General features: G+C 47.4%; 1 protein-coding gene across 3 annotated transcripts; it reads right to left on the bottom strand.

The window, feature by feature from the left end:
* Window positions 1–256: 256 nt before the first annotated feature.
* GCNT4 (glucosaminyl (N-acetyl) transferase 4) lies at window positions 257–21,698 on the bottom strand. Of its 3 annotated transcripts, none has more exons than XM_036410351.2 (2): window positions 21,576–21,698; window positions 257–1,880 (listed from the first exon to the last, which is right to left on the bottom strand). In XM_036410351.2, the coding sequence occupies exon 2, from the start codon at window positions 1,877–1,879 to the stop codon at window positions 515–517; it is 1,365 nt and encodes a 454-aa protein (XP_036266244.1). In that variant the 5' UTR covers window position 1,880; window positions 21,576–21,698; the 3' UTR covers window positions 257–514. The 3 variants fall into 3 exon arrangements, with proteins under 3 accessions (XP_036266244.1, XP_036266243.1, XP_036266245.1); XM_036410350.2 differs by lacking the exon at window positions 21,576–21,698 and adding an exon at window positions 20,730–20,881; XM_036410352.2 differs by lacking the exon at window positions 21,576–21,698 and adding an exon at window positions 20,069–20,177.
* Window positions 21,699–21,995: the final 297 nt, after the last annotated feature.

Genomic DNA, 21,995 nt, shown 5'->3' on the forward strand with positions numbered 1-21,995 from the left:
ATCTCTAAAAAGTTGTCTGGCATACAGTAGGAGATCAATAAGTATCTGATGGCTGTTTAAGAACCCTGATTTATCTCAGTGGAATTACAGGCAGAAACAAACAAGCCCAGCTGGTATGGCTCTGTGGTTGAGAACTGACCTATGAACCAGGAGGTTGTGATTCAATTCCTGATCAGGGCACATGCCCGGGCTGCAGGCTCAATCCCCAGTAGGGGGCATGGAGGAGGCAGCCAATCAATGATTCTCTCTCTCATTGATGTTTCTCTTTCTCCATTTCCCTTCCTCTCTGAAATCAATTTTTTAAAAACTTTGTTTTTTTAAAGAAACAAACAAAAGTACTCAACCAACTACAGGCTAACTGCCACCAAAGACTAAGTCACTCTCCCTTGTGCATGGAATTTCAGATCTCTTTCAAACCATTAGGAAGTTAAGCTCATGTGGTATTGGATTTGGGATAGTATACAACTCCATATTAACTCCATGTATCAGATGCCTTGTTTCCATCATGATTTTATCATGATGAGATGGTGGGATTTTTATCCATAAATAACTTTTCTGAAGACAAATTGATCCACACTCTCTGTTGTTCTTCAAGTTTTTCTGCCAAGCATTTAATCAAAACAGGGTCCACCTTAGAATCAAATTTATTAGCAAACCAATGTCCATCTTTGATAAGCCACCTCAATTCTGCTGCTCCATAGATACACACACTTCGGCGGTGAGACCCAGTACAACTGGGATAGAAAAGGCCTTCGTGATAATTCCATTTGACAAGGCGGGTCTTACTCTGTAGATCAGACACATCCTGGGCTGACCGAGAAATCTCCCCAGGGATTCCTGGCACCCGAATTAAGGTAGCCCAGAAATGCTCATCAGGCGAGTAGGTGTCTTCACACCAGGCAAAAAAGTCTTTAACGAGGGAGCTGTTGAAGACATATCTAACAAATGCTCGACTTAACACAAAGTAAGCACTGCCAACAAATACCTCAATGTTATGAGGGGGTGCTTCTTTGGAGATGTTTGTCCTTACTGGTAGCTTCACATACTCATAAGGCACCTGTCTGAGTTCATGGTGATAAGTGAATCTTTCCGTTTTACTTTTAGGGGGTTTCACTGTCTCTAACATATTTGCTCCATTGAGTTTCTTCAACTCAGACACTAGTTCAAAGTTGGACTTCAAAGGAAAGTCTTGCCCACACAGGTTGATAACATATTTCCATTGAACCGAAGACTTGAGAAGATCTGACAAGCAATTTAAATCAGCTTGGAGTCTGGAGATGTGGGCATAATGCACAGTCTCTAATTTGGAAGCAATGAAAATATTGGAGAAGCACTTAGCTAAATTGTTCATGGCGACTTTGAAGGTGTCGGATGACTTACGGTCATAATGGATGCAGTAAATATTGTGCTGGTTGTATATAGCATGGATTAGCCTTTCAACCATGATTGCATCTTTGTGAACCACCAAAGAATAAGCTATTGGGAACCTCTTCTCTTCCCTTGAAATGAGCTTTTGATGGTACCTTCTTAGGAGCTGATAAACATCACAATTGCTCGTCATTGCCACAACGTCATCATCATCCAAGTCGATGATGTCTCTTCTTCTAATCTCCAGAGTCTTGCCAATTTCCAAAGGCTCCTGTTCATAGACACCGGAGCAGTTAACTTTATACCGGACTTCGCTGCTAACGTGGGTGTATCTGTTCCTTACAAAAGGGGAGGTACTGAGGAAGTGCTCTACCAAGTAAATACCTCTCTGGGGGAAGAGGAGTCTTCCCACATTCAGAAGCTTCAACAAGGAGAACAACCACAGGGCTAAAAACAGGATGAAAACTTTCTGCTGTAGGGGGTATTTAATACAACATCTGGATATCTTCATTCTGTAAGAGGCAAAAGGAATAATTCAGTGGAAACACGAAGATAAAATTACTTCAACAGACACAGACAATAGGGTGGCGAAGGCCTGGGTAGAGGCCAGGGGGCGGGCTGGAAGAGGTGAAGGGAATTCCGGGGGAAGGGGACATATGTAATACTTTCAACAATAAAGATTAAAACAAGTTTCTTGCCTTGAGAGAATCCAGAAATAATGGAACTATGTAGAATGGTGGTATTTTGTGGTATTCTGTACTAACTATATCTAATTTTGAGAGATGTTGCTTACCAAGTAGAATGGAAAATAATGTAAACCACTAAAATATAGCCCAGCCGGGTGTGGCTCAGTGGGAGTGTTGACCCAGGAACCAGGAGGTCACCAGTTCAATTCCCAGAAGGGCATATGTCTGAATTTTGGGCTCGATCCCCAGTGTGGGGTGTGCAGGAAGCAGCCAGTCAATGATTCTCTCTCATCATTGATGTTTCTATCTCTTTCTCCCTCTCTCAAATCAATAAAAATATATTTTCTAAAAAATATATAGATATTTTAGTACTATGTCATTTATATTGTTTGCATTTCTGCTTAGCATATTTGGGGAAGGAATACTCTGGTCCCTCACTACTGAAGCTCAGACATGGGACCCAGAGTGTGCTTGCCACCTCTCCCTTCTGGGTGCCCTGTGACCTCTCTCTCTGAGCAGGCAGGCAGCCAGGCCTCCTAGCCCCACTCAGCCTTTCCGGCAGCAGCTTGAAGTCAGAAGTGTGTGCTCCAGGCATTCCGTTCTCAGGAAGGCTCGGGAAAGCGTGGTGCAGAGGGGGCCCCGGAGAAAGGGCGGTGGGAACAGATGCGGCCTTTGCCTTTTTACTTAAGTGTGAAGCTGATAATTAAATGGCACTTCATACATGACATGACAGCTGTGGGAGCCTTTATAAACCTCTTTAGCAATGGGAGGGCTTTTCACTTTAATCACCGTGGTTATCAGTGGGAACTATTAATTAATGCTAATTTGAGATTTCATGGATCAATAAAGTACGAAAAGAAAAAGCAAAAAATTCATTTGGGTAAAATTCATTCTAATTCTATCCGTTTATGTAAATTGCTTTCTATTTATGCCTAATTACATGAATTAGGACAATGATGAGATAAGATTGTTTGTTTGGAGATTGATTAATCTCTAAGGTTGTCACAATACCCAATTCCGGTGAGATTGAGTGTGTTCAGGGTGGTATGGCCATAGACACAACATGAAATCCCCAAAATGTGCTCCAGCATCTGGGGTTGTAATTTGTGTCTGTCGCCTTGTTCATTGGGAGTCAGTTTCCCACACTTTCTCGCAGTCTGGGACCCCTTGGGGGATGTCTGTCTGCTGGCCTAGGCCTGACTCCCTCTCCCCCTGCCAGGGAACTGGCCTAAGCTGGCAGTCGGACATCCCTCTCACAATCCAGGATCCCTTGCTTCTTACCACCTGCCTCCTTGCTCCTTACCGCTCGGCTCGCTGCTCCTTACTGCTGCCTCGGAGGTGGGAGAGGCTCCTGCCACCAGGCTGCGTTCACCAGCAGTGAGCCTGGCTTCTGGCTGAGCAGCTCTCCCACAGTCAGTGGGAGTGCACTGACCACCAGGGGGCAGCTCCTGCATTGAATGTTTGCCCCCTGGTGGTCAGGGCATATCATAGTGACCAGTCATTCTGGTCATTCGGCTGTACTGGTTGCTTAGGCTTTTATTATAGAGATTACAAGTAATCTTCCACCCATGGGAGAAGGGTATTTCCCCTCCCACCCGCCCAGGCAGAGAAGGAAGCCTGATCTGGCATGGAGCCTATCTCCACATGGGTTCATTTCCTGGTGATGTCGGCGGAACTGAGAAGGAAATGACGGTGAGGTTTGCTCACCAGAGCGCAGCTGAAATAGGGTCTATTTGGATAATTCAATAAAAACCCAACAGGATGTTGAATGAAGCTTTCCCCCCAAATCATCATTTCCCCCAGCCCTTCCAGGTGCTGTTTACAGCCTTAAGGGAAATAGCAGGCACAAAGGTGCACCCAGCTAAGTAGTTATAATTGCACTCAGGGCTAAATGGCCACAGCCATTAGCAGCTCCTCAACGCACTCTCCTTAAGTCAGCGATTGCAAACTCCAGACATGTCCTGGAAGTGCATGCTTCCTGTCCCAGGGAAGGAAGGGGATGGTAGTCATGAACTGGAGGAGGGAGACTGGAAGAAAGGTACTGAAGAAGGTTTAGCCTGGGCACCAAGAATGAGGGACCCACAGGCCATATTTGCAGATTAGGTGGCCTCGGCCCCCTCCAGGCCCCTCCCTTTCCTGCTGCCTCCCTGCACACCTGCAATTCCTTCCAGAAACTCCTACAGGTTGGAGGGGGGGCCACTTGGGAGAGAGGAAAGGAAGTGCCTGTGTGGGCTGCAGGATGCCACAGATCCCTGGAGAAACACTTAGTAGCTGCAAGGCTGATCAAACCAACCTCGGAAGCCCGGTTTTCTGACCTCAAAGTGGGGATTGGCACCCCTCCCCCCAGCTGCTATGAGGGTTCAGGAGACCCTGTGACAAGGGTCACTCCACAAGCACACGTGATCAGGCCTCTTTTCTTCCCATGTCCAGCCTGCCAGACTCTAAGTCTGGGAGGGCGAGCTGACTTTGTGGGGGTTTTTAATGAAAAGAATTCACTAGATAATTCTATGTAGACGACATTAAGGCGATAACTGACTTTTACTCTTCTGGTCAAAGTGAGAGGTAGAATGTTTTTGGAAAGGAGGAAGCTGTGGAGAGCTAAGAGCTCACTTGGGGGCTGTGGGGGGAAGAAGAGGAATCCACGTGGGATCCTGAAGCCATTGGGTTCAGCTCAGGAGAGGCCCCTGCACCCCTCAGGAACGGCCCATCGAGCACCTCGGTCCTGGACAAGCCCCTCGACCTCTGCATCCTCATTGGTGGTTGGACGTTAATAATAGCAATGGACGTTCTCATAGTTCTAGAGCAGTGGTTGGCAAACTCATTAGCCCACAGAGCCAAATATCAACAGCACAACGATTGAAATTTCTTTGGAGAGCCACGTTTTTTAAACTTAAACTTCTTCTAATGCCACTTCTTCAAAATAGACTCGCCCAGGCTGTGGTATTTTGTGGAAGAGCCACCACACTCAAGGGCCAAACAATTATTCCTGAGGAATTTGGGGCTGAACAAGGGGATGCATGCACAGTGCTTCAGCACAGCCCAGATCATGCCAGCCGTGGTTCCGTCCCCTCCTCCCCACCACCTCCACCCTCATGCCCAGACACTACTGTTTCTCAGTGGTAAGCACTTTTTTTTTTTTTAGATTTCCCCCAGACTTTTGGCATCCTGTCTTATTTTTCAACCTACTTTCTATTCCCCCTAAAAATCTCAACGTAAATTCACTATTTTGGAACGAATAATGCCTGAATGCCTCCATGTAATGCTCTTTATGAATTTGATAATATCATTATTATTTATGTAGACTCATTCAATGGAGTTGCTACTCAGGACTCTGTTCTAAGTGCTCTGCATGTAAGAATTCAACCCTCTCAACAGACCAGTGAGCTAGCACCACCTTTACTCTCCCGACCAGACAGTAAACTGAGGCACAAGGAGATTGAGAAGTTGCCCCAGGCTACAGGGCTAGAAAGTTTTTTTAGCTGGAACGTGAACCCAGAGAGTCTCATGCCAGAGATGCACCCTTAACCCGTTAGCTAATACTGTCTCTTGGCATCGAAAGAAAAACTGTATTTTCCACAACAGTTTTGGTCCCTGACTAAACTCTTTCATTACTATGTCTTATCTAACTGTCCTAAAGCTGGGACAGAAATGAATAGCAAACCACGTTTGAAGTCCTGAGCCTTCCACCCTTACATGGGGAACGAGGTGGGGGCCAATCCCGGTGGGAAGGGAGAGATGAGTCAATCTCCCAGCCCGAGGAAGGCTCTGAAGGAAAAGAAAGCCAACTCATCCCAAGACATTCCTGCCTCGTGTCCTGTCTCCGTGTACCTACTGACTCATCTGTTTTGCAGGGGCAGTGACACCATTTGGGCTCTGAGAATCACTAATTATGTCAGAAAACTTTCTGGAGGAACTCTCTCTCTCTGGGTGGAGACTGTATTCCCTTTGTGGGCCACCTTCAACTTCTTAAACTTTGCATCAGCATGTCTGTGTGAAAACAGGATTTGAAGAGTTTATTGATTTAGAAGTGTTAAGATTTTGTTTCTTGCTGAAGTCTTACAAAGAAGAATCATCACTTAAGAACACTAATATAAAGATGAGCTCACTTGCTGAAACTGGTTTGGCTCAGTGGATAGAGCGTCTGAAAGGTCCGATTCCTGCCAAGGGCATGTACCTTGGTTGCAGGCACATCCCCAGTAGTGGGTGTGCAAGAGGCAGCTGAATGATGTTTCTCTCTCATCGATGTTTCTAAATCTCTATCCCTCTCTCTTCCTCTCTGTAAAAAATCAATAAAATATATTAAAAAATAAAAAAAAGATGAGCTCACTCATCAAACAAACAAAAAGAAAACCCCCTCATCCGGTTGCATGAGCTAAGGTCCTTCTACTGAACACAGCTCCTTGATTTCAACAAATCCAGGGGTTCTCTGCACATCACTGAACCCAGAGAAAGTTTTGGAGCACAACCGCTAGCCCGAGGATGACCCAGCCAGGATGAGTTTCCTTCCCTCCCCCTGCACCCTCCTCCTGCCCCCAACACAGCAACGGAAGAGCCTGCAAAGGAGCAGGAAGGCAGGTCTCTTGTGCAGGTGGCCTTCCGTTCTCATTGTTCTAGCCCAGTGGTTGGCAAACTCATTAGCCCACAGAGCCAAATATCAACAGGACAACGATTGAAATTTCTTTGGAGAGCCACGTTTTTTAAACTTGAACTTCTTCTAATGCCACTTCTTCAAAATAGACTCGCCCAGGCCGTGGTATTTTGTGGAAGAGCCACACTCAAGGGCCAAAGAGCCGCATGTGGTTCAAGAGCCACAGTTTGCCGGCCATGGTTCTAGAGGAAGATTGCAACAACAATTATCCGACTGAGAGCAGAAACAATAAGGAGGCAAAATACGAGACAATACAAATTAAGAACAAACAGTCCTAAATGATAAGAGGGGATAGTATCAGAAAGGAAAGGAAAGGGTTTTTCCATTCTCTGTTTATGAAAGTCAACATCTTCATTAAACCAGAAAGTCAGAGAAGCCTCAGAGAAAAATACAAACTCCTTAGTAATCCACCCCCCCTGTGTGAGGACACTCTGTGGGTGGTGTGTCCTTCCAGACTGTTCTCAATACACCTTGTTGGGTGTTTTCGTTTTGTTTTGTTTTTTGTTGTTGTTGGCTTTGTTTTTTAAGCTTGCTTTTTAATAAGAAATCTCACTATATCGCACTGTCTTATGTTTCTTTCATTTCACAGTATACTGTGAACAAGTCCTAATCTAAACTGGGACTTTAAATTGTTAGAGGGTGATTTCCTAACAGGGGTCAGCACACTTCTCTATAGGAAGAAGACATTTGAAGAATAGCATTTACTTTCCTGAGCCTTCTCCACCAAGGCTGCATGAATTAACCCATACTTCCTGATAAGCCTGGGAGCAAAATGTAAAAACGGACAAGGACTTTAATGGTGACCGAGTCCAAATGCCAACCCATCATTTAACACCGTTCCATTCTTGGGATGCTGGGGACATGTTTTCCCATTGCATACACGTTTGTGCATCCACCTGAGCCCCTCGAGGGAATGGACATATCCGGGCCACTCCAGGCAGTTTTCTATCCAGCCCGGCTCAGCAGCCTTCTCTGGCCAAAGTCAACACAAGTCTCCATGCTGCCCTAGTCATGGGCAAAAACTGCCCCTCCTAATTGTCTAGATCTGTGGTCAGCAAACCACGGCTCGTGAGCCACAGGTGGCTCTTTGGCCCTTGAGTGTGGCACTTCTACAAAATACCACGGCCTGGGCGAGTCTATTTTGAAAAAGTGGCGTTAGAAGAAGTTTAAGTTTAAAAAATGTGGCTCTCAAAAGAAATTTCAATCGTTTTACTGTTGATATTTGGCTCTGGTGACTGATGAGTTTGCCGACCACTAGAATTATTTACAGTTTCTTGTTTACTAGAGGCCCGATGCACGAAATTTGTGCAAGCTCAGCCCTCACAGCCACTTCGGCTTGCCTCGGCCTTCACAACCCCGGCTTTGTCCAGGGGTCGTCCAGAAGGTTGCCCAGAAGGATGTCTGGAAGATGATTCGGCTGTCCGGTCTAATTAGCATACTATGCTTTTATTATTATAGATTCCACTCAATATGCCTATGAGGTAGGTATTGTCATTATCCTCATTTTTCAGATCAGGAAATTGAATCACAGAAGATATATGTGGAGGAGCCAGTATTCTCAACTACGGCCCAATTTTAGAGTCTACACTTTTTAAAATATATATATTTTTTATAGATTTCAGAGAGGAAAGGAGAGGGAGAGAGAGATAGAAACACGAATGATGAGAGAGAATCATTGATTGTCTGCCTCCTGCACGCCCCACACTGGGATCGAGCCCCCAACCCAGGCATGTGCCCCGACCAGGAATTGAACTGTGACCTCCTGGTTCATAGGTTGATGCTCAACCACTGAGCCACACCAGCCGGGCTAGAGCCTAAACCTTTAACCACAATGCAGGGCTGCCTCTCCAAGCTCTTGACAGTAGCAAAACCCATCCAGAACGGATTCTGGATCCACCCACCCCTTTCCACTCCATCAGAACCTCTCTAATCCACGGCAGCATCCACCCTGCCCTCCTAGGAAGTAGCCTCCTCACCAGCTTCCTTTGCTTCCCTCTAATCCATTCTCTGTACAGCAGCCAGCAAGGTCTTTTAAACACATAAGTCCGATCACCACCACCCCCGCCCCCCTAGTCTCACTCCCAACACTTAAAACCCTCCACTGGGGTTTCATGCACTTAGAATGAAATCAGAAATTGTGCCCATGGCCACAGGGCCCAGTGGTTCCTGCCCTGCCCTCCTCTCAGCTTCATCTTATTCTGCTCATTATACTCCAAGCAGCACCAGCCTGGACAATTTCCTAGGACACCAGCTTCTTCCCTGCCCTAGGACCTTCGTACGGCCTTCCCCATGTCAGACCACTTTCCCTCGGGCCCTGGCCTGACTGGCCCCTCACATCCCTCAACGTAGGAGGAATGTCTGATCACCCTCCTCAACTCTCTCAAGTCCTTGTTTTCTTCTTAAAGAAACAGGTTAACAAAGTGGCAGTAACTTTGTTAACCCATTTATTTCTTCTCAACATGTAGGTTTTATTTTAGGTCAATGTAATAAAGAATTTAAAAGACTGTTAAGTTAAAAAACTAAACATCTTGCCCTGGCCAGTGGCTCAGTGGTTAGAGTGTTGACCTACACCCTGAAAGGTCACCTGTTCGATTCCAGGTCAAGGGCACAGGCCTGGGTTGCAGGTCCAATTCCCCCAGCTCAATCCAGCGTGTGTGAGAGGCAACCCATCCATAATGTCTCTCTCACATTAATGTTTCTCTCCTCCTCTCTCCCTCTCTTCCACGCTCTCTAAAAATCAATGGGAAAATATCTTCCAGTAAAGATTAACAAAACAACAACAACAATCTAAGCAAACTTATGCCAACTGTAGAGAACAGTAAAAGCAGACGCTTCAGATTTTCATACAAATTATGATGTTACAATCATCAGAACCGTGTGGTGCTGTGCCAGAATGGAGGGATCAATGAACTGAGACTCAGAAACAGACCTGCGAGCTTTTACCTATGGCTGCGGAAGAGACGGCAGTTACCTCTCCTCCCTTCCTTCTGTAACAGGAGAACCCCGTATTGTTGTAGCAGAAACGTGCCCCTCCAAAAGCCTTTCCCCCAGCCTCCATTCTATAGAGGACCAGCCAGCGAGCCATCATGCCATCTCTGAGAAAGTTCTATGAAAACCCTAACCTGGGGGGACCTATGCCATGTGGTTATCGATCCCCTCGGCCCATTTTTCTACCTGAACGCCAACATGGCGGCTAGCCTTGTAGCTGCCATCTCGGCACCATGAAGCACCAGGTCAAGCGAGTATCAGAGCCCTCAGCCCCCAAACCTCCATCCACTGAGCCAGCAGCAGCAAGGGCCCACTCTGCGTTATCCTCTGAGAGAACAACAACACCCTTCTATGTTTAAGATGACCATATGGAAAGAGTAATGCTACACACACACACACACACACACACACACACACGGGCGCGTGCACGCTTAAATTTAAACCACGCTAACGGGTCCACTTATACAACAGTACAATCCCATATATAGCCAAGTGCAAAATTATGTGTCTCAGATGATGCTGAATGTCTGTCTCACCCATCTGTATGGAGAGGCAGATGGAGGCTTTGGGTAAACATTGGAAGGAAAGCAGACTCCAAGATTTCCCGAACTAACTCTGATGTTGGCATGAACGGGGCAGCCTGCTCACCAAACCTCAGGGAAGCATGACTCAGCTTATGGCAAACCTCCTTTGGTCTGGTTCTGGCCATAGGCATGGGGCAGGCCACATGCTTTCTGAAAGTCACCTTACAGGCGAGCAGCCTTCTGGAGAGCTGGTTCTAACAAAACGTGTTACAAAGAAAAGATATCAGTGTCTGTAGGCTGAACCACATTGAGCCGCTGTGAGTCACTCTCCCGTTCCTCCCCGACCTGCCTGACCCCATTCCTCTCCTCCCTGCCACACACTGACACCCCCCTCCCCATCTTACCCTCCTGCTCTACCTTTGTGTACAACCTAATGCGTCTGGAATGTAAAGTGGACAGGTCTGAATTTCAGTCCTGACTGCCCTAACCAGCTGTCACTAATCTCGTTACCCCCCTGCTTCCTCTTCAGTGAGAGAGGGCAGGGACTGACTCACAGGGGCATGTGGGGCAGAACTTGTGGCCACAGGGCACACAGGCCACATTAGGATAAGGGGCGGAAAGCAGTTAAACAACAGCCGGAGGAGGAGCCCCAAGTGTCACAGAGCAGGGGCTGTCCTCATAGCGGGCACTGGATTCCATCTTCAACATGCCACTACCACCCCACACCCCCTTGTCTGCCCAGAGACCGCCTCCCAGAGGCAGCCTTGAGGGTCTCCCCACTCCCCCCTACCCCACCCCCCACTTCTCTTCCCCCTCCTCCCCCCCTCTCCATCCCCCCCATCCTCCCACCCCCAACCCTGCCTCAGGCAGAATGATGCTGAAGGCCCATCAAAGCCTTCAGCATTCTCACTGCCAAGGGGAATCAGATGGCTGCCCACTGTGCTATTCTTTCGACCTTTCTGTAGGTTTAAAATTTTTTAAGACAGCTTCCTTTTTGTTTGCTTGTGTGTGTTTTTGTGTGTGTGTGGGGGGGGGGAGATAACGGGGACTAAATGCCTTTGAACGCCCCTGCCTTGTATAAGGATTCACACGTCCATTCTGAGCAGCACCGTCTTAAACATCTTTACAAGCCTGATGTCACTGCTGGCCTCTCTATAATATAAACTCCCTGAGTATCACCTGCTTAACGTCCTGGTTATAGAAATAACTTTTGTTGTTCCATATTTATGAGTTAATGGATCATACATGCATTTTCTACTATTTTATTGTCATAAAATATATAACATAAAGTTTACAATTTTAACTGGTTTTATGTGCACAGTTCTGTGGCCTTAAGTCCGTCCACAGCTTTGTAGCCGATACCACCATCCATCCACAGAACTTCTCATCCAACTGAAACTCAGCACCGTTACACACAAACTTCCATTTCTCTCCTCCTCCCAGCCCCCGGCAGCCACCCTCTACTTTCTCTTTATATGAACTTGACTCCTCTGAGAACCTCAGACAGGAGGAATCAGACAATATTTGCCTTTTTGTGACTGGCTCAGATTACGTAACACAATGTCTTCAAGTTTCATCCATTTTCTTCCTTTAAAGGCTGAATGATATTCCATTGTATGTATAGACCACATTTTGTTTATCCATTTGTCTGTCCATGGACACTTGCATTGATTGCTCCCATTTTTTGCGAATAATGCTGCCATAAACATAGGTGTCGAACACCTGTCATGTCCGTGCTTTCACTTCTTTTAAGTACATATCTTATATACATGCCTTTATGCTCATATAGCCTACTTCTATCCCCCTTCAATTGGTTGCCCATCCATCCAGCAAACATCGACTGGTCCCATCATGTGCTAGGCAGGCACTCTACTAGATTCTGGGGAGATACAACTAGAAACTGTGCTGCCCAAGAGAATACAGAGAGAAACAGTGAAGTCCTGGGTGACCTGAACACAATCTCCAGAAATCCCAGTCATTCTGTGACATTTAAATTTTATTGTAGCGGCAATTCCCCAGAAAAGGCCACTAGCTAGCAGTTGGAAATGCTTCTTTTATTTGGGGGTTTTCATGCCATGGTATTGACTTTATGTTCCTCCTGTTTTGGGATCCTTCCCCTGGACCCCATCCTTTTCTTCAGCTCCAGAATCTCCATATGATTCTTTAAAAAAAATTATATATATATATATATATATATATATATATATATATATATATATATATATATATATTTTAGAGAGAGGAAAGGAGAGGGAGAGAGAAAGAGAAACACCGATCGGCTGTCTCCTGCTCATCCCCTAGTTGGGATCAAGCCCACAACCTGGGCATGTGCCCCGACTGGGAACTGAACTGGTGACCTTTTGGTGCCTGGGATGACGCTCAACCTACTGAGCCACACTGGCCAGGGCTCCATATCATTCTACTAGTATGTTTTCATAACCCAGTCTTCACACTTTAATTTGTGTCTACCTGTGTGCCATCCCACCTCTCTCTGCCTTTGCCTGCCTCAGAGCAGGGCAGGGTGGATGCTGGGAAGGGAGAACCTGGTGGAAGATGACGAGCCTCTCCTTTTAGTAAATGTGTGTGTGTGGGGATGGGAGGAGGGCAGAAAAAGGATGCAACAGTTTAAATATTCCAAATATGCTGCAATGATGTAGAAGGAAGAGAAAAGAAACCTGGGTAAGCAAGGACCTGTGCTGAGACTGTTCCTCCTGGTCTGGGCACCAGTGCCCGCCCTCTGCTGCCAGCTGAACCAGCAGCTTTGTCACAGGTGGCCCACATCTGGCAGATGCCCGTGACAAATGCCAGTGTTCACAGAGCCTCTGGAAACAGGCCCAGCCTATCCAAAAGCAGACAGGCCGCCTGTGCAGGCTGAGCCCAGGAAGCCCTCCTCCAAAGGGACCATCTGGTCTATTTTTCCCTTAACCAGATCAGCACACAACAAAGGGGGACAGACAGAGGAGGAATGAGAGCAAAGAGCTAGAAGAACCGAGTGTTCATGGACGTTTACTTGAGGTTGCGAAGCGCTGCATTGGCACCAGACACGTTTTTCTGTTTGCTGCGGGAAGGGAGAACCCTTCGAAAGAGGTTTGGTGGCATCTTGGAAGAAGAAAGTAGTCTTGGATTTTTTTGGAGATTTTTGCAGTTTGGTTTAGGTTCCTCTTTCAGTGCTGGGGAAGGGAGGAAGAAGAGGGCTCCAGGAGGATTAGATAAGGGTCATGAAGAACAGTATAGAGCCGAAACTGGTTTGGCTCAGTGGATAGAGCGTCGGGCTGTGGACTGAAGGGTCCCGGGTTCGATTCCGGTCAAGGGCATGTAGCTTGGTTGTGAGCACATCCCCAGGAGGGGGTGTGCAAGAGGCAGCGGATTGATGATTCTCTCTCATCGATGTTTCTAACTCTCTATCCCTCTCTCTTCCTCTCTGTAAAAAAAATCAATAAAATATATTTTTTTTAAAAAGAAAAAAAAGAATAGTATAGAATTTCAGGCACTGCTTCATGCTCTAGCAACCATGGCTAAAAGCATTCTTGCCATGAAGTTGTTTTGCTTTTGCCTTTTAAAGCATTTTTTGAGCAATTACAATACATTACCTAGTTGTACTCCTTTAAGAATCACGTATTTAAGAATCATGCTGACAGATATATGAAAAGATGCTCATCCTCACCAGCTGTAAAGTAAACGCAATCAAAACCACAATGAGATACCACCCCACACAGTGAAAATGGCTATTATCCACACAACAGGAAGCAGCAAGTGCTGGAGCGGGTGTGGAGAAAATGGAACCTTCACACCTGCTGGTGGGAATGTAAATTGGAGTAACCTCTATGGAAAACAGTATGGAGGTTCCTCAAAAAATTAAGAGCTACCATATGACCCAGCAATCCCTCTTATGGGTATCTATCCCCCAAATTTGAAAACACCTATTCATAAAGATATATGTGCCCTTATGTTCACTGCAGCACTGTTCACAATATCTACGACATGGAAACAACTCAATAATGACTGGAAAAAGGGGACGTGGGTCATACATACAACGGAATATTACTCAGCCATAAAAATGATGAAAATTTCTATTTGCGACAACATGGCTGTATCTTGAGAGTACCATGCTAAGTGAAGTAAGTCAGATGGAAAAAGATGAGAACCATATGATTTTACTCATATGGGGCAAACAAAACAGTATTGACACAGATAACAGTATGGTGGTTAGCAGAGGGGAAGGGGTGGAGGAAGAAGGAAGAAGGGAGAAGGTGAAGGGGGGTCAAACATACGGTGATGTAAGGAGACCAGACTCTGGGTGGTGAGCATCCAACACAACATATATGTCTTTATTAACTCATCTCACCCCAATACATTTCATTTAAAAAATCCTAAAAATAAAAAAGAATCATGTGTGCGCAAAACTTTACATTATAAAATAACTTAAATGTCTTGGCTAAATATGGACTTGAGTGCTAGAGCTTGGGAGAAGGGTGAGTGCAGTGAAGCAGAGAGGACAAATGAGGCACAATTTTTACCTCCTATTATTTTTGAAATTTCTGAATTCAGCTTCATCTGACTGTAGATAAGTTGAAAATTACTCCTGTGTCACCTATTAAAAAAATCTCAGTTGGTGGTATAAACATAAGAGCAGGAAAGAAGCCTTCATCACAAACAGCTCCTGAGGAGGTGCTTGGATGATGTCGGGAGAAGCCTGCCCACCTGGTGAGAGCAGCTCTCCCTGGAGAGACTGCCAGTGAGCACTTGAGAGCAGCAGTCATTTCAATGCAAACCGCCATGGGACTGATGACAACTGCTCTGTTGGTAGGCCCACAAGGACTGCAAAGGATGCCAAGTTTTCAAGCCTCATTAACTGTGGGGAAATGCTCATATTGTTAATCCCTCAGGCCAGGACATCAGCGGCCAAATTGGCAGGGGACATGAAGGTTTCTACGAAAAGGGACAGAAATGGGACACAAACAGATCTGGACAGGCTTGCATCTAGTAAGATGAAACTTAACAGAGATCAAGACTCACACTTAGGTCCAAGAAATGAACTGCACTTGTCCCAGGTGGAGAAATGTGGTTCCACCGGAGCATCGATGGAGAACAGCTGTGTTTTGGCTGGCTCTATTATTTGGAAGAGTCTCTGTTTAGTATAAAACTGCCAGGTGAGTTTTTCTTTTAAAGGCAGCAAAATCAAGTCTAAAACCAAATCAATGTGGTTCTCCCAGAGTGAGGATCACAGAGCTGCAGAACTCTAAAGGGATCTCAGAAAGCATCTTCCACCAGTTTAGTCCCTGGGACAGAAAATTGTCTGGCCACAATTTTCCACAAGGTAAGCAGCACAGTGAAAAGCTAATGACTACAAGAGGGAAATGAAAGGTTAAGACCAAAGAAGTGAAAATTCAAGAGGAATGAAAGCTGGCTCCAAATATTTTTTAATATATTTTTTTTATTGATTTCAGAGAGGGAGAGAGGGAGAGAGATAGAAACATCAATGATGAGAATCATTGGTTGGCTCCCTCCTACATACTCCCTACTGGGGATCAAGCTGGCAGCCAGACCTGTGGCCTGCCCGGGAATTGAACCGTGACCTCCTGGGTTCATAGGTTGATACTCAACTACTAAGCCACACCACTGGGCGTGGCTCTAAATATTAAAATGCAGTTTGCTGAACCAGAGGTCCCAATTCAGCAGATCTGGTGGGCTCAGAATTTGCATTTTCCAGGTGCAAATTAGTAAGTTCCCAGATGATGCTGATGCAGCTGGTCCAGGGACCATACTTTGGGAACCACTGCTCTAAGTAGCAGAATCATAGTTGTTCTTAATATATATACACACACACACACACACTAGGTGTACCAGTTAATAATACGGATTTTGTAATCAAAGAAAACATGATAATTTCAAGAGAAACATAGTGATGACCATGGCTAGCTACACATTTCCCCCATCTTTCAGGTAATTTGTGGATACCAACCCAATAGAACTTTTCTTGTTTTGAGGCAAAACATTCAGAGGCCCAATTTTCCACTTCTTTGTACGTTTTGAAGTGATACCTGCTGTTAATTCATTTGGTTATCTCTCACTAACCCCCCCTGCCGGCCTGGTCGTAGGCAGCCATCTTGTGAGGGTTAATTTGCATATTACCTTTTTATTATATAGAATATATATATTTTTTGTTTTTTAAATATATATATATATTTTTTTTATTATTTTTATTATTTTTTTACTAAGACTTATCATTGACAATGGCCTATTTCTTTTTTTTTTCTTTTTTCTTTTTTTTAATATATTTTATTGATTTTGTCCAGAGAGGAAGGGAGAGAGATAGTTAGAAACATTGATGAGAGAGAGTCATCAATCAGCTGCCTCTTGCACACCCCCTACTGGGGATATGCCCACAACCAAGGTACATGCCCTTGACCGGAATCGAACCCGGGACCCTTCAGTCCCCAAGCCGACGCTCTATCCATTGATAGAGTCTATCCATTGAGCCAAACCAGTTTCGGCTGGCCTATTTCTTAGTAAGCACAATTTAGGAAAACTTTATCGATTTTAAAACTCCACACATTGGTATTTAAGATTATGCTTAAAAGTTCCACCTTTACTTTCTGATCCTTAGTGTTTCTTATTAGTTCAGCTTCATAAAGCAGACTGCTGTTTCTGCTTCATTTTCTGGCATTTTATGTAATAGGCCATTTCTCTCTGGTCTTCTTCCATGTTTCCTTATTTTTCTAGTATACTCAGCAGAAAAGCTTCATCACACATTAAGACGTGACCTGCTTTTATCAAATGGTATCACATCTTCTACAATAGGAAATATTGATCCACTCCTTTCCCCAAAGCCCACACCAAGCCCATCATTCCCAGGGGCCCATTAGGGTTTGAAGCAGCTGCATTTAATTCCTCATTAATTTTGTTTGATCTTATGTACTTGAAGCTTCAGACTTTAGATCTCACAAGGAAAACTACCAGCAGATGGAAATGCATATAAAATGACATGTAAAGCAATGCAAATTAATACAAAACATGTATCTCTACATTGCTTAGGAAAAGTCTGATATTTGCTTTGCACTCTGGTGAGCGTCACAGGATCCTTTTATTACAATCAATTTGATTTTGCTGTATTTATTTTGTTTGTTACAGCTAATTTTAAAGAGCATCTGGCACCTGACACTTGTTGACATGCTAAGTGAAAGATGCCCCTGCCTGTGAGTTAGGCCAGTGGTCGGCAAACTGCGGCTCTATTGACTAATGAGTTTGCTAACCACTGCGTAAGGCATTACCCTTACCCAGAAGTTTTGACTTAAGGTTAAAGACACCAGCACATTATTAACATGTTTTTTAAGTGTTTTTCCCTAAGGCAGTGGCCGGCAAACTCATTAGTCAACAGAGCGGCAAACCTGGCTCACAAGCCGCATGTGGCTTTGCGAGCCGCAGTTAGCCGACCACTGAGTTAGGCAATGGGATCCTGGCCTTTACTTTGCTACTGTTTGTCTCTGAAGGGATTGGACAGGTTCTCAAAATTCTCTAGGTTTCGGATTCTACATCTGGAAGTGATGGAAACGACATCATCATAATACACTCACCAGCGCTAAGGCTTACTGAGAGCACTTTGTACCAGGCACAATGTACACGCACACACATACACACACACACACACATTGTACATGCATCATGGGGCATGTGCACACACATTGGGCATTCATGAGGCACGTGTGCCTACCTTGTTCATGCATCATACACACATTCATACATTGTACAGACACTGCACATACATAATGCACACATGCAATCCTCACAACAGCCTGCAAGAAGTCACCACAGAGCATGTACCCCTTAGGGGTGGTGCCATTTCAGAGGCCAGGAGACAGGAGACCAGGCAGAAAGGTCAGGTAGCCTGTGCAAGGTCAGAGCTAGAACGTGGTGGGGCCACTCCAGGGGCCACGCTCAGCCACTCTGCAGCTCTGTGGTGTGATTCCCATCAATGTTTCTCCTAATCATTGAATCTGCATATCTACAAAGTAAAACTTCAAACTTCATAGACATAAGTGCTTCAAAATTTGTCTTAGTAAGATGTTGAGATTTGTTACATGAGTTTGATATCAAAATGCCAGCATGACCAGCCTGTTTTTACCTAATGCTCCCAGAGTGGAAGGGGCTCCAGGTATCCTGTATATTCATCCCCTCCTTCCCACTCGCTCATTCCATTCACAGATCAATGTGTGCAGCTCTCGCATCTCAAAAAACCCAGCCCTTGCCTGGCTGGTGTTGCTCAGTGGTGAGCATCAACCTATGAACAAAGAGGTCACGAGTTTAATTCTTGGTCAGGGCACATGCCCAGATGGTGGGCTCAATTACCATTAAGCTGTGTGCGGGAGGCAGCCAGTAAATGATTCTCTCTCATTGATGTTTCTCTCTCTCCCTCTCCCTCTCCATTCTTCTCTGAAATCAATATATATATATATATATTTTTTTAATTTTATTTTATTATTTTTTTTTAAAGCCAACCCTCTGTCCCACCTCTAATTCAAGGGGCAATTTCCAGGGAGGTAATTCCACACGCGCGCGCACACACACACACACACGCACACACACACACACACACACACGGTGCTCACTCCCGCTGCAGCTTAGGTGGAGATCCAGCACCGCCCTTGCTTTCCTCCACCTTTTCCTCTGAAGGCAGGGGCTTTTTTCCAGGTCCACACACCTCCCACTGCCCACCTCAAGCTTAAAACAACAGGTAACCCCCAGCTCTTTGGAGGGTAATCTGCAGCCTGCTGTTTCCAGACCCTGAAGTATTTCTACTCTCAAAGCCTAGAAAGCTTTGAGAGTAGAAATACTCAGAGTCAACAAAACCAAATCCGCCCCTTCTCCACTGTTCCCTCTTTTGCACATGGCAGCACCACATACCCAAGTGCTCAAGCTTAAACTCAGTGGCGTCACCCTGCACTCTCACAGCCTGCACTCTCACACCCTACACAAAGCTAGTCACAGGTCACTCCAAGGTCTGCCGTCAATCTACCCACCTGTGTGTGTCATCCCTGCTGCCACAACCTCAGCCCAGGCCACCAGGCCTCTCACTGGCCTGGAGCCAGCTCTGTCTACTTGAAGGGCTGACAAGTCCACTTCCCACACAGCCACTGCAGCTTTGAATTTAACTCTCACCTGGATACTTTCAGACGTGAAACAGTCCTGAGGATCAATTCCACAAGATGGCCCAAAGATCGGGCATCATCTCCTCCAGGTCATACCAGACTGGAACAGTCCCTGCTCTCCCCTCCTCAGCCTCAGGGCACACCCTTCCCTGGGCAAGCACACTCCCCCTTTTCTCCTTTGCCTCCTCCCACTTAGTTTATGCAGCTCCTACTCATCCTTCAGGTTCTAACTTACATCTCCCCAGGAAGGCCTCCTTCCTTCACCCAGCACACCTGTGCTCCCACAGCACTCAGCACTGCCAGGCACACAGTATGTGCTCACCAAATGTGGGTTTTCCACTTCGCATTACAGAATCCTCTCTTACTGCTTTCTTCCCGCCTTTGGAGCTGGCGTGGTTTTACTTCCAGTCCGTGGTGCTATAAGCCCCAGGCCCCCAACACCAGTGGGCCCACCGGTTGGCTATTCTCAAGGGAGAGAGCAGAAGCTGGGCACTCTCTGTATAGTCTTATGTCTCCACCTGCTCCTGTCTCCGTGACCCACGTTCATGCAAAGTTAGTTTCATAACTATGCACTGCCCTATCCTGAGGGTACTTAGCCTGGTGCCATCCAGTGTGAATTTGGACTAATTGCCCAATGATGCCATCCACCCCCACAAACCACCTCTCTGCTTAACTGTGTGGCATTTAGCAAATAACTGTAAACTTTACCTCTCAAAGGAATGGGTTCAAGAAATAACCAGGAGGGGGACACTTCTCCCCCAACTCCCAAAGGAAACTCTGGTCTTTTCCACAAACTTTCAGTGCCTCACAGCCCGATTCTGTGATTCTCTGAAAATGCAAGTTAAACAATGATTCCACAGCATCTTACCTGGCCATTTCTCACAGCGAAATGGTCCTTAGGAAACGCGACAGAAAAACTGCTCTCTGCTTAACTTTAAGGATTTTACTTCCTCATTGCACAGTCAACAAGCACTGTGCAAAGGACAGGCTCTAGAATGCCTGGGATAGGTGGCTGCATAGAAAGGGCACGTTCGCGCAAGTAAGATAAGATACAATTGGGTGGCTTTCATGTCTACCAAACAAGGTGGACACTTACTATTATCTATCCCCAACTCCCTTAATAGTCTAGTTTGCTGCTTTTTTATTTTGAGTACGGAAAAAAAAAAAAAAAAAAAAGACAAGTGCCTCAAGGCTAACGCCAGCTCCCCACGAGCCCACACGGACTACACAATACACAAGTTTCCTCGGCTACAACCACGAGAAAAAACCTCCCCCGGGCGGGACAGCAGTTCTGAAATGGACACAGCACCACCACCCGCCAGCTCCGTTAGCCTAAGTGAGGAAGGTGAGCCGACCCCGGAGTGCGCACCTCTCGGCCCGGATCCCGGGGCCCCGGCCCGCCGGGAGTGCGCCGCCGCTTCGCAGGGGATGGAGGGCTCCGGCCAGGCCCGCCGCCGGCGCCGGACCTCCGGAGCGCAGGACACCGTCCCTGCCAGGGCGCCGCGGGGCGGTCAGTCCCGCAGCCTCCGGTGCCCGACTATTAGGAGACATCCCCACCCCCAAGCCACACTCTCTGTCCTATTGGGGAAGCCGGGGAAGCAGCCGTTCCCGCGGGCGCCGCCTCCCTCTCCCTCCCCTCCGCCTCCCCCCGCCGCCTCGGGGCCAGGACGCCCAAGTCTTGCAGGTCCAGGTCCGATGAAAGGCTAGCAGGCGGGGCCGAAGACACAGGCGTGGGGACCCCGTCCTTCGGCTCCCCTCACCTGGGCGAGTCTAGGAGGTGGCCCTCCGGCCAGAAGGACCCAGAGGGCGAGCCCCGGCCCGGGAAAGGCGCATCCTCCCCCCGGGGAGCGTCCGGAGAGAACCCCGGGGCGCGGCCACTCCGGCCACCCCGCTGCGCTCTGCCAGGGGCCGGGGTGCGGACCCGCGGACCCGGTCTCCCAGGACGCCCTCCCTCCGCCGCGCCCCAGGGAACTCCCAGCGTCCGCTCTCCGCCCGGGCCCTGAAGTTGCTGTGCACCGCGGAGCCGCCTCCGGCCCCGGACTCGGGCTCCATGGGGACCTCCGCAGGCTCAGCCCAGGATCCGAGCGCCTTCCCCGGCAGATCCCCGGCTCCCTCTCTCTCGAGGGACAGGCGCCCAGGCTTTCCCCGGAGGTGAAGTGAAAGTCATGGGAAGACAGGGTCCAGCGGCTGGGACAGCGGGACCAGGTCGACTTACGAAAGAGCGCGGGCAGCCCCGGCGGGGGCCCCCTCGGCTGCTGAGGTTGCCCTGGAGGGGGTCTCGGCTGCGCCCCGGACTCCCGGCCCCTCTGCCGCCCTCCCCGGCTCCTCGGCGGCGCGCCCTGCCCAGCAGTTCTCTCCCTCCGCCGGGCGGGAGAGCGCCGGGCGGCCCCCGGGACGCGGAGGGGAGAGGAGGAGCGCCGCCGCCGCGCTCCCGCAGGGGGAGCTCCCGGCCCCGGGGTCCTGGCCCCGCGCTCCGGGCCAAGTTCCCACGCTGCCCGGAGCGTCATTCAGGTTCGGTTCCCTCCCCGCGTTAAACAGACCAGAAACGCGCCCTCACCGGTTTGTCTCAGTGTATAGAGCATCAGCCTGCAGACTGAAGGGTCCCAGGTTCGACTCCGGTCAAGGGCATGTACTT

The sequence above is a fragment of the Pipistrellus kuhlii genome, unplaced genomic scaffold (assembly GCF_014108245.1).
Source record: "Pipistrellus kuhlii isolate mPipKuh1 unplaced genomic scaffold, mPipKuh1.p scaffold_m20_p_4, whole genome shotgun sequence".
Taxonomy (NCBI): domain Eukaryota; kingdom Metazoa; phylum Chordata; class Mammalia; order Chiroptera; family Vespertilionidae; genus Pipistrellus; species Pipistrellus kuhlii.